Consider the following 13,346-nt stretch of genomic DNA (forward strand, 5'->3'; position numbering starts at 1 on the left):
TCCATGTTTCTATGTTTCTATGATTGATTGAAAGGTGCAACATGGAAATTGGTCCTCAGCCCACTGGGACCATGCTGACCATCCTTCGCCCATAGACACTAGTTTATTTTATCCCACTTCCGCTCCACTCTGTACACACTAGAGGCAATTTATTGATGCTGATTCACCTACAAACACACATGCCGTAGGGGTGTTAGAGGAAACTGAAGCACCTGGAGGAAACCACCGCAGTCACAGGATGTTTGAGTATAGTTTTTTGAGTTTAGTATATCATCACATGTACCGAGGTACAGTGAAAAGCTTTTTTTGCCTGTGTGCTAACCAGTCTGCGGAAAGACAATACATGATTACAATCAAGCCATCAATCGAGAACGTGCAAACTCCAAACAAACAGAGTCAGGATCGAACCCAGGTCTCTGGCACTGTGAGGCAGCAGCTTCAAAAGCTGTCACTTATTGCCCTTGTGAATTGCTTCAGAATGTTGATGTATATATGTGAAATCATACTGCTCCATTCTAAAACATCACAACCTTTTACTGTCCCTTCCATGGACCTCACATGACTGCCATTAAGACAAACAAATAACCATTAATTTTAACAGAATTGTTATGTCATTCCTTGTTTGCTGAACACATAGATATTTTATATAGGAAGGAACTGCAGATGCTGGTTTAATCCAAAGATAGACACATAAAGCTGGAGTAACTCAGCGGGACAGGCAGCATCTCTGGAGAAAAGGGATAGGTGATGTTTCGGGTCAAGACCCTTCTTCAGATTAGTCAGGGGAAAGGGAAACGAGAGATGTAGAGAGATAAAGAACAATAAATGAAAGATATGCAAAAAAGTAACGATGATAAAGAAAACAGGCCATGGTTAGCTGAAGAAGGGTTTCGGACCGAAACGATACCTATCTCCTTCGCTCCATAGATGCTGCTGCACCCGCTGAGTTTCTCCAGCATTTTTGTGTACCCATGGTAAGCTGTTTGTTGGGTGAAAACGAGAAGCTGGTGCGACTTGGGTGGGGGAGGGATGGAGAGAGAGAGAGGGAATGCCGGGGTTAGAAAAAACAATATATGTACCGCTGGGCAGTCTTACAGTTCTCTTTGATGACAGAGAGAGTACCTATGATGAACTGGACAGTTTTCACCGTTCTCTTTGGTAGATGTTTTGTATTGTCTGACCTTGTTGTTCGCACCGGTCACGGTGGCGCAGCGGTAGAGTTGTTGCCTTACAGTGAATGCAGCGCCGGAGATCCGGGTTCGATCCCAACTACGGGTGCTGTCTGTATGGAGTTTGTGCGTATATGTAAAAATTGTCCCTAGTGGGTGTAGGATAGTGTTAATGTGTGGGGATCGCAGGTCAGCGCGGACCCAGTGGGCAGAAGGGCCTGTTTCCGCGCTGTATATCTGAACTGAACTAAACTAAACCTTTGTCATATGCAGCCACAGCTTGCTCATGGAAAAGGAGGTGTTTGTTAAACATGGCTTCAATGTGTATTACAGAGGTCGCACATTACAGAGAGTGCATCTCGCTCATCTGCCCATTTCTGTTTCCTTGCAGATTGCCTGTGCTGTCTTTGCAGCTTTGCTTCACTTCTTCTTCCTGGCTGCTTTCACCTGGATGTTTCTGGAGGGTGTTCAGCTCTACATTATGCTGGTGGAAGTCTTTGAAAGTGAGCACTCCCGCAGGAAGTACTTCTACCTGGTCGGCTACGGAGTACCTGCACTCATTGTCGCCGTCTCAGCCGCCGTAGACTACCGCAGCTACGGAACGACAACAGCGTGAGTCCACGGGTTTTTGCTTTCTAAATGCCACTGCCTGAAGCTCTGGGCCGTGCTGCTTGAATTAAGACTTCATACTTGCAAGGATTTTAAGGGAATTTAAATTGAATAAACAATCTCTTTTTTAATTAATCCATTGCAACAGATCAGCATAAAATATCAATTGAGGTAGAGTTCATGTTGAGTGGGGTTGAATCCACGTCAAGTGAGGTAGTTATTAGGGCCTAACAATTCAGGTGCTTGGCTCTGCCTCATTCAGCACCAAGGTAAATAAAGATATTTTATTCTATGAGGAATGTAAAATGTATGTTTAAGAAGGAACTGCAGATGCTGGAAAATCGAAGGTGGACAAAAGTGCTGGAGAAACTCAGCGGGTGCAGCAGCATCTATGGAGCGAAGGAAATAGGCAACATTTCGGGCCAAAACCCTTTTTTTTTTAAATTTCCAGATTAGTATGAGTGTGGGGGAGGGGGGGAGCGGGAAGAAGAAAGGAAGAGGCGGAGCCAGTGGGCTGAGGGAGAGCTGAGAAGGGGAGGAGAAAGTAAGGACTACTTTATGTCCATTTGGTAGAGTCTTGCACTCTGGAATTTGAACCAGGCAATTTTGGCATGGTGGCGTGGTGATAGAGCTACTGCCATACAGCGCCAAAGTCCCAGGTTCGATCCTGACTACGGGTGCTGTCTGTACAGAATTTGTACGTTTTCCCCTGACCTGCATGGGTTTTCTCTGAGATCTTTGGTCTCCTTCCACAATTCAAAGACGTACAGGTACGTAGGTTAATTGGCTTGGTATCAATGTAAAATTGTCTGTAGTGCGTGTAGTTAGAACGTTAGTGTGCGGGGATCGCTGGTCTGTGCGGACCCGGTGGGCCAAAGGACCTGTTTCTGCACTGTATATCAGCACTAAACTAAACTAAGCTTTGATTGCCAAGGGACAGGAGACAATGCGGTTAAATAGGATTAGAATAGATAGGTTTGAACGGAAAACATAGAACATTACAGCAGAGGAGCAGGCCCTTCAGCCCACAATGTTTGTGACAAGTTACATGATCTACAGTATATCCCTCTGTTCTCTGCGCATCCATATGTGCTTTTAAAAGACTCTTCATCGTATCTATCTCAATCACAACGCCTGGCAATGCGTTCCAAGCCCCGAATATTCTCTCTGTACAGATACATGATAAAGGGAATAACGTTCTCTCTGTACAGATACATGATAAAGGGAATAACGTTTGGTACAAGATAAAGTCCGAGATAGTCCGAGAGTCTTCAATGTGGTAGCTCCGGACCGCTCTCTAGTTGTTGATAGAATGGTTCAGTTGCCTGATAATAGTTGGGATGAAACTGTCCCTGAATCTTGAGCTGTGCGTTTTTCCACTTCTATACTTCTTGCCTAATTTAATTTTAAGATACAGCACAGAAACAGGCCCTTTGGCCTAACGAGTCCGCACCGGCAAGCAATCCCCGCACGTTAAGACTATCCTACTCACACTAGGGACAATTTTTACATTTATACCAAGCTAATTAACCTAGAAACCTGTACATCTTTGGAGTGTGGGAGGAAACCAAAGTTCACTGAGAAAACCCACGCAGCTCACAGGGAGAACGTACAAACTCCGTACAGACTGCACCCATAGTCGGGATCGAATACATGTCTCTGGCGCTGCACGCGCTGTAAGGCAGCAACTCTACCGTTGCGCCACTTTGTCGGCCTGGGGGAGGGGAGAGGAGTAGAGGGATTGACTGGAGTGAGATGAATGAGGTTTCAGAAAGGGATGGAGAGAGGACCAACAATAGCTAATCTGCTTGCAGTGTGTGCAGTACCAGTACTGCCAGATCTTGATGATCTCGACGACACAGCAGATCACCTCAGTCAGATAACGAAGAACTCTGAGTAAACCCACGCGGTCACGCGGAGGAAGTACAAACTCCGTATAGACAGCACCCGTAGTTGGGATTGAACCTGGGTCTCTGGCGCTGTAAGAGCTGTAAGGCTGCAACTCTACCCCTGCACCACCGTGCCACTTGAGTTGCTTGGAGCAGGTTGTCAGAAGACATGACTGGTGGTTGAATTGACCACATAGACTATTCCATGATCAGCCTGGAGGAAGGGCTGGGAGTATCAAACCAGGCTAGAAATATCAAAGACTAAAGGGCATTGTTTCAAGGTGAGAGAAGCAAAGTTTCCAATCCAACTTTATTTGTTAAGCACTTTAAAACAACCAATGTTGACCAAAGTGCTGTACAGAAGAATAAACAAGACATCATAAACAGACAACATAACAGCAAAGTGCTTTACATAAATTAAATAATAAGTTCCATTACAAACCATAGAAAAAGGTTAAAAAAATGAATAAAATGGACACAACACATTTTAGAGTTCAACACAAATGTCCCCCCACAGCAGAATCAAAACTTTCCACTGTGGGGAAAGGCACCAGAAAGTTAAGTCCTCTTCCTCTGTGAAACACCCGAGGTCGGGGCCCATTTGTGGCCTTGCAGCCAGTCCGATGATTTTCAGAGCCCTCTTGCCGTGAAGATGGAACTTCGGCATCGGGTGAAACATTCCACAGCGGCTTGGAGAAGTCTGGAGCGGCTGCCTCCTCCCTGGGGACCGGGGCACTCGTAGTCCTCAGGCCGCGCCGGTTGTAGCTCCGACCCCGGCGAACTCGAAACCTGGCTCTGCGGCGCTCCAAATCCAGTGCCGCCCGCGGCCGGACGCCCGCAGCCCCAGCTCCGCGATGTTGGGATCGACAGCCACAGCGTTCCGGAGCTTACCGCACGGCGACCCGGTAAGGCATCGCCCGCTCCCTGTTGGTATCCCAGCGCTGCACCACCGCCGCCGAAGCTGTAGTCCCGGCCGGTCCCGACAGGAAACGCCGCTCCATTCTCGATGGTAGGCCACGAGGACGGGGTGAAGAAGCAGCTTGGAGGGATGCTGCCTCTCCGACCAGGTAGGGGACTAAGAAATAAAGTTTCCCCCTTCCCCACCCCCACCCCCCACATAGAAGACCTCCACTAACATTTTTTAACAGGACTTAAAATAAAATAAAATAAAAAAGGAGTAGAGACGGACTGCGGGCAGGCAGCCATACACAGACGGTGCCCACCCCCGCACATCCGCCATGACTTATCCGCCATAAGTTTAAAGAAGATTGCGGGCAATTGTTTTAATTACAGATACAGAGATTTGCAGGTACCTGGAACATGCTGCCAGGGGTGGTAGTGGAGGCTGATACAATAGTGGGATTTCAAGGCTTTCAAATAAACACACAGACATGCAAAGAATGTGGGGGTACAGATTATATGCAGGCAGAGGAGATTAGTTTTACTTGGCATCATGTTCAATATGGGCCGAAGGGCCTGTTCTTGTGTTTGAATTTTCCATGTTCTATGTAAAACTGTAAGCTTACATGATCACTTTGAATGATGAATTAATTTGCACGATTTATCATCCTCGAATATATCATTTTATTCCAATGCACATGTCACATAAATTAAATTGGGACACGGAGGTAATTTTCAAGAAATCCACAGATCCGATCCATTTGAACATAAAGAAAATGATACGATTAATAATTTAGTTGCAGGCAGTGTTTCTCTCTGCAATATTCCCAGGCCAGGAATTATCCCTGAGCTAATAGGATAAAGGTCTAACAGAATGAAAGGTTGATCCCCTCAGCTACCAAAGATCACACCACATTCTTTATTTTACTTTGAAATTGTCGACTGTGCAATACCTAGTCCTGGCTTGATAGATAAATGTCTGACAGTTCCAGTCAATTGGGAAGAGAAGGCAAGTGAGCTGGAAGATGTTTAGTTTACCTTAGAGATACAGAGGGGAAACAGGCCTTTCGGCCCACCGAATGCCGCGCACTAATACTATCCCATGCACACTAGGGACAATTTACAATGATACCAAAACAAATTGACCTACAAACCTGTATTTGCTTTGGAATGTGGGAAGAAACCGGATCAAACCCATGCAGTGACGAGGAGAATGTACAAACTCCGTACAGTCAGCGCTCATAGTTAGGATTGAACCCAGGTCTCTGGTGCTGTGAGGCAGCAACTCTACCACTGCACCACCGTGCCGACCACATGTAACCGTCTTCTTGCGTAAGGCGTGCACAGCCTAAAGTTGTGGATCAACTTGTTCTATTTGATCTTGTTTGTGCACGCCAGGTTAATTGCATTAGTCAAAACAGGGTGGATCACGTGAAGGTTGCAATCTCCCACCCCACCAAATGTAATGTAATGACAGTATTATTAAGTGAAGCACAGGTCCTTCATTTACACACCCTTAATTGAGCGAGTGCAGGGTAGGTTTACTAGGTTAATTTCCGGGATGGCGGGATTGACATATGATGAAAGAATTGATCGACTGGGCTTGTATTCACTGGAATTTAGAAGGATGAGAGGGCATCTTATAGAAACAATAGACAATAGGTGGAGGAGCAGGCCTTTCAGACCTTTGAGCCAGCACCGCCATTCACTGTGATCATGGCTGATCATCCACAATCAGTACCCCGTTCCTGCCTTCTCCCCATATCCCTTGACTCTGCTATCTTTAAGAGCTCCTCTATCTAACTCTCTCTTGAAAGCATCCAGAGAATCGGCCTCCATTGCCTTCTGAGGCAGAGAGTTCCACAGATTCACAACTCTCTGGGTGAAAATGTTTTTCCTCATCTCCGTTCTAAATGGCCTTCCCCTTATTCTTAAACTGTGACCCCTGGTTATGGACTCCCCCGACATTGGGAACATGTATTCTGGCTCTAGCATGTCCAATCCCTTAATAATCTTATATGTTTCAATATGATCCCCTCTCAGCATTCTAAATTCCAGTGTATACAAACCCAGTCGCTCCATTCTTTCAACATATGACAATCCCACCATCCGGGGAATTAACCTGGTGAACCTATGCTGCACTCCCCCAATAGCAAGAATGTCCTTCCTCAAATTTGGAGACCAAAACAGCACACAATACTGCAGTTGTGGTCTCACTAGGGCTCTGTACAACTGCAGAAGGACCTCTTTGCTCCTATACTCAACTCCTCTTGTTATGAATGTCAACATGTCATTAGCTTTCTTCACTGCCTGCTGTACCTGCATGCTTACTTTCAGTGACTGATGTACAAGGACACCCAAATCTGGTTGTGCATACCCTTTTCCTAACTTGACACCATTCAGAAAATAATCTGCCTTCCTGTTCTTGCCACCAAAGTGGATAACCTCACATTTATCCACATTAAACTGCATCTGCCAACTCACCCAACCTATCCAAGTCGCTCTGCATCCTCATAGCATCCTCCTCACAGTTCACACTGCCACCCAGATTTGTGTCATCTGCAAATTTACTAACGTTTATTTTAATCCCTTCATCTAAATAATTAATGTATATTGTTAATAGCTGCAGTCCCAGCACCGAACCTTGCGGTACCCCACCAGTCACTGCCTGCCATTCTGAAAGGGACCCGTTAATCCCTACTTTTTTTTTCCTGTCTGCCAACCAATTTTCTATCCATGTCAGCACTCCACCCCCAATACCATGTGCTCTAATTTTGCCCATGAATCTCTTATGTGGGACATAATCAAAGGCTTTCTGAAAATCCAGGTACACTACATCCACTGGCTCTCCCTTGTCCATTTTCCCAGATACATCCTCAAAAAATTCCAGAAGATTAGTCAGGCATGATTTCCCCTTCGTAAGTCCATGTTGACTTGGACCGATCCTGTTACTGCTATCCAAATGTGCTTCTATTTAATCTTTTATAATTGACTCCAGCGTCTTTCCCACCACCGATGTCAGGCTAACCGGTCTATAATTCCCTGTTTTCTCTTTCACTCCTTTCTTAAAACATTAGCTACCCTCCAATCCACAGGAACTGATCCTGAATCCTTATCATGTAAAATTATTAAGGGACTGGACATGGTGGGGGAGTCCAGGACCAGGGGTCACGGTTTATGAATAAGGAGTCAGCCATTTAGGAATGAGATGAGGAAAAACCTTTTCAGCCAGAGAGTTGTGAATATGCCACAGAAGGCAGTGGAGGCCAATTCACTGGATGTTTTCAAGAGAGAGTTAGATATAGCTCTTCGGGCTAACGGAATCAAGGGATACTGATTCTGGATGATGAACCATGAACATATTGAATGGCGGTGCTGGCTTAAAGGGCCAAATGGCCTACTTCTACACCTATTTTCGATGTTATATGTAGGAAGGAACTGCAGATGCTGGTTTAAACCGAAGATAGACACAAAATGCTGGAGTTACTCAGCGGGACAGGCAGCATCTCTGAAGAGAAGGAATTCCTCAGCATCTCTGGAGAGAAAGAATTCCGTCTCTCCAGAGATGCTGCCTGTCCTTCTGAGGTACTCCAGCATTTTGTGTCTATCCTACATCCCTGCTCTCTTCTCCCCAAGTTTTAAGTATTGCTTTCCACCGTTGACTCTTTCAGAAGCTGGACTGACAATACAAGGTTGAAATGAATGAAGGTGAAATAATTTGTGCTCTTGGCATCCTGGCCTTGCAGAGTGCACTTGTTTCTGTCAGTCCACTGTTACTGATGTATGTCTGTGTTCAGTTCTTAAACGCTGTCTGCCCCCTGTGTTTCATTACAGATGCTGGTTGAGACTAGACACATACTTCATTTGGAGCTTTATAGGGCCTGCCACCTTGATTATTATGGTAAGTGCCGCTAATTAACACAGCACCTCCAAGGACATTAAACTGGACTTTCACTAGACCACGTTGTTTGCCCTTAATTTATAGCATTCATTTTAGAAAGGAATGTAGCTCCCTCACTCACTTACTCACCGCAACCAATTATACAGCTTCAGTGTGTTAAATGAATTTGAAGCTGGTTTCTGTAGTAATGGGTCCAAAAAGAATGAGTAGAAGGGAAATGGTCAATTAAGATTAGTGAACAATAGCTGTTTTATTATTTGGTTCCTTAAACCCATGAGACAGCATTGTTCATTATAATCTCTGCGGGCTCTATTTAAAGTCAAGCCGGGTGCTTTATTATCCTGAATATATGTGTGTGATTTATTTATTGAGCAAAGTTGAACCCACAGCTGGTGATAGACTGCTCTGAAGAAGTGAGCTACCAGTTAGTTGGCTTGTGGTCATTAGTGTAGTTTGGTGACACCGGGTACTGCGTATCCGTGGAGAGACGCTGTAAATCTCTCTGGTGATTAGCGTTGCCCAGCTGGCAAAATATGGGATTTTATATTTGGGAAGAGTGGTAGTTAGAGCAGGAAGAATTATGTGGAATTGAAGAAGGGTCTCGACCCGAAACGTTACCTATCCCTTTTCTCCAGAGAATCTTCCTTGACCTATTGAGTTACTCTAGCTTATTGTGATCTGTGGAGTTGAAGCTTCCCACTTGCGCTTGACAAAGAATGAGGGGAAGTTAGCATTGGTGCACTCCAGGGACAACTCTATGGAACAAACAGAGATAGAGACAAAATGCTGGAGTAGCTCAGTGGGTCAGGCAGCATCTCTGGAGAAAAAGAATAGGTGAAATTTTTGGTCGAGACCCTTCTTCAGACCGAGAGTCAGGCGGGAGGGAAACTAGAGGTATGAAAAGGTACAGACAAATCAGAGCCAACACTGATGGCCAAGGAACCCACAATGGCCCATTGTTGGCTGTGGAGGAGGTGATAACAAAGAGACGCAAACAGTGATGCTGGTAGGATGTCTAAGATGGGGGAGGGACAGAGAGAGAAGGAATACAAGGATTGCTTGAAATTAGAGAAATCATTATTCACACCACTGGGTTGTAAGCTGCCCAAGCAAAATATGACAACAACAAAAATGAACAGCCACTGCACGAGGTGTGATTAATATTTTATCAGAATGAGAGGGGGTATTTTAAAATTTAATTGCACTTAATTTTTTTCCCCCATTTTTTAAAAATCTTGCAGTTGAATGTGATCTTTCTTGGGATTGCTCTTTACAAGATGTTCCATCACACAACTGTGCTGAAACCAGAATCCAGCTGTTTAGACAATATCAAGTAAGTTTTTTGCCTACCCTTCCTTTGGACAAATTCTTCTTTAAAGAAGCAGATTTTTGCCTGTTTGCATGGTTTTACAATTGCACGGTCATTTCAACGGTTCATATTGTGTTGAGATGCAATATGCAACATGTAAAAATCATTTTACTGTTTCATCAGATCAAATCTCCCTTTCAGATTTGATCAGATCTCATATAGTCCCTTAAATGGATAACATTAATTGTGAAATAATCAAAACTCTTTTCAGATTCTTACAGTAGAGTCACATTGGAAAAAGTGCAGAGTGCTTTCCTGTGCATTATCTGCACCCCATTCTTAGTTGCAGTTAGCATCGTAAAGGAAATGAATATATAACATTTTCAGTCCAATTATTGGATCATGTTGTACGATACCTGTTTTTCATAAGAAAACATTTTTACAATGTCATTTGAGTATGTTATGATCGTATCGTTCTGGGCATCACTCTTCTCTGCCTCAGTTTTATTTAGTTTTTAGTTTAGAGATACGGTGCAGAAACAGGCCCTTTGGCGCACTGTCAATCCCCACAGATTAACAAACTACACTTATACCAAGTATACAAACCCAAACCAATCAACTTACAAACCTGTACGTCATTGGAGTGTGGGAGGAAACCAATTCCGCACTGGTCCCGCACATTAACACTATCCTACACACTAAGGACAATTTACACATACACCAAGCCAATTAACCAACACACCTGTACATCTTTGGAGTGTGGGAGGAAATTGAAGATCTCGGTGAAAACCCATACGGTCATGGGGAGAACGTACAAACTCCGTACACACTGCACCTGTAGTCGGGATCGAACCCGGGTCTCACAGCAACTCTACTGCTGCGCCACCGTGCCGCCCTATCTTGCGATTACAAATTGGAGCAAAACGTTGAGTCTGCAACCTTCGTGTTTAGTTCACAGTAATGCAGGGAATAAATGTCTCAACAGGTTGTCAGGGAGCTGAGAGTTGAAGCCTCCCGACAATGGTTTTATGTTGCCATCTGCTTTTTGCCTGCTTGAGTTTTTTTGCCATCTTTCTCACGTCCTTGCTGAGTATGGTGAACCTTTGTGCAGACTATCAAAATCATCCACAGCACAGTTCATGTTGCAGCTTCAGACTGAGTAATGACCTTGTGCCATGGGGGCCGACGCGATGTGTGGTTCAGTCCTTGACAACAATATGGTGACAGGGCCGTGGAGGATGGGTGTGCCCACACACGCTGAAGCTGTGTCTGTTCTACTCTCCGGTTTTTTTTTTCTCAATTCCAGGACAGATTTTTATCCTGTGTATGAAGGAACTGCTGGTTTAAACCAAAGATAGACACAAAATGCTGGAGTAACTGAGCGGGACAGGCAGCATCTCTGGAGAGAAGGAATGGGTGACGTTTCGGGTCGAGACCCATCTTCAGACTTCAGCAGCTTTTTCTCCTGCTGCTTTGTGACTCTCACGGAGATGTTTCTGGGGGCGGGAAGAGGAAAGGAAGAGGAGGAGCCAGAGTGCTGAGGGAGAGCAGAGAAGGGGAGGAGACAGCAAGGGCTACTGGAAATTGGAGAAGTCAATGTTCAAGCCACTGGGGTAGATAGACACAAAATGCTGGAGTAACTCAGTGGGTCAGGCAGCATCTCTGGAGAAAGTTGTTAAGTGAGGTTTCCGGTCGGGTCCCTCCTTCAGACTGATTGTAGTAGGGAGAGCGAGAAAAATACTGGAAATGAATAAAAACCAGGACAAATCAGGGCCAGCAACTGATGACCTCAGGCAAGGAGGTTCCATGATGGGCAGATTGTTGGTGAGAGACCAACTCTGTGTGAGCCCAAGAGGGATACATAATTGTGAACTGTGAAGCTACAGTAATAAACAGATTTTTATGCTGCCTTTGAAGTTCTTTGTCAGCCATGGTCGTCTCATTCTCCCCTCAGAATCTCCCTTCCTCTTTGGGATGAAAAGATCCTGCATCTTGCAAATTAGTCCCAGAAACTCCTACCATTGATGCTCGGCCATCATTCCTGCTCGGGTCCCTCCTAATCAACTTTAGCTACTGTACCTCCTCCCTCATGCCCATGTGTTTACCTTTACTCAATAGTAATACGGACACATCTGATTTAAGCTTCTCCTGTAGTGTAGGCTGTAGTGTTTAATAGCCTGATGGTTGTTGGGAAGAAGCTGCTCCTGAACCAGGAAGTTACAGTTTTCAGGCTCCTGTACCTTCTCCTTGATGGCAGGAGTGAAATAAGATCATGGTGTGGGTGTCTGATAATGCTGGCTGACTTTTTGAGGCAGCGACTCCTGTAGTTCCCTTTGATGGGCTGTGCAGTGTATTTGCAATCTTTTGCCATTGCATTTTTTGCAATCTTCTTCGTTCCTGGGGGTTTGAGTTGCCAAACAGGTTGTGATACAACCAGTCACCAGTCAGAGCAGGGGTTCACAACCTTTTGTGTCCCATTTACCCCAGGCAACTTTAATAGCACATAACAATGTTATTTCACATATTAATGAGCAACTAATGATGAACAGATACCGGTATACCAGAACCAAACACAGTCAATGAGAAAAAATATGTACAAATCCAGAATCAACAAATTTACCCCCTGGGTAGGCGAAATTTACCCCCTAGTTGGGAACCCTTGCTTTAGAGAGTCTTTAGACTTTAAAGATACAATGAGGAACAGGCTCTTTGGTTCACTGATATCGTGCTGACCAGTGATCACCCCATGCGCTAGCATTATCCTACACACTAGGGACAATTTATAATTTACAGAAGTCAATTAACCCACATATTAATCTGAAATGAAGCAGAAATTGAAGTGGTGGATAACTAGTTGCATGATCGTATTACAACTGACAACATGTTCAGAAGATGCATGCTTTTGTTCTACAACCTATAACTATTCTAGTAAGTTAATGCGATATTTTACATCCATCAGCAGGCTCCCGGCTTAAATCCTAAAGAAGCTCCCATATTCTAAATGAGTAAGAAGGAACTGCAGATGCTGGTTCAGATCGAAGATAGACACAAAAAGCTGGAGTAACTCAGCGGGACAGACAGCATCTCTGGAGAGAAGGATCTGAAGAAGGGTCTCGACCCAAAACGTCACCTATTCCTTTTCTCCAGAGATGCTGTCTGACCCGCTGAGTTACTCCAGTTTTTTGTGTCTATCTGCCATATTCTAAAACGATGTTTCAGAAATTGATTAACTATGATGAATACCTGACAATTCTATTTTTTTAATTATCTCTCAATCGTGATAATTAAATCGTCAAAGAAATTAGTATCTTTATATTTTTCAAAATGTTAAACATCCATCCAAGTTCTCATCATACTCTCCTTCAAGTGTAATTAATTGCTGATGCCTCCAAGAATCAAATTAACATCCAGTTTTGTACAGTCCACAGCAGTCTGTGATGTATGGTCTGTTTTTTTTAACGAACAAACTGCAGAGCCTGTCTACATTTTGGTGGTAAACATGCCAAGTTTAGTTTTTTAGTTTAGTTTAGAGATACAGCGCGGAAACTGGCCCTTTGGCCCACCAAGTC

The 13,346-nt window shown here is 44.4% G+C and overlaps 1 protein-coding gene across 8 annotated transcripts in view; it reads left to right on the forward strand.

Moving 5' to 3' along the window:
• adgrl3 (adhesion G protein-coupled receptor L3) overlaps positions 1 to 13,346 on the forward strand; it is a 618,558-nt gene that overhangs the window by 547,855 nt on the left and 57,357 nt on the right. For all 8 annotated transcript variants that reach the window (XM_033018411.1, XM_033018412.1, XM_033018413.1 and 5 more), the window contains 3 exons: positions 1,561 to 1,781; positions 8,402 to 8,468; positions 9,710 to 9,801. In XM_033018411.1, coding sequence (XP_032874302.1) covers positions 1,561 to 1,781; positions 8,402 to 8,468; positions 9,710 to 9,801 — 380 coding nt within the window. The remainder of the gene's footprint in view (positions 1 to 1,560; positions 1,782 to 8,401; positions 8,469 to 9,709; positions 9,802 to 13,346) is intronic.

This window comes from Amblyraja radiata, chromosome 3, assembly GCF_010909765.2.
Source record: "Amblyraja radiata isolate CabotCenter1 chromosome 3, sAmbRad1.1.pri, whole genome shotgun sequence".
In the NCBI taxonomy this organism is placed as follows: domain Eukaryota; kingdom Metazoa; phylum Chordata; class Chondrichthyes; order Rajiformes; family Rajidae; genus Amblyraja; species Amblyraja radiata.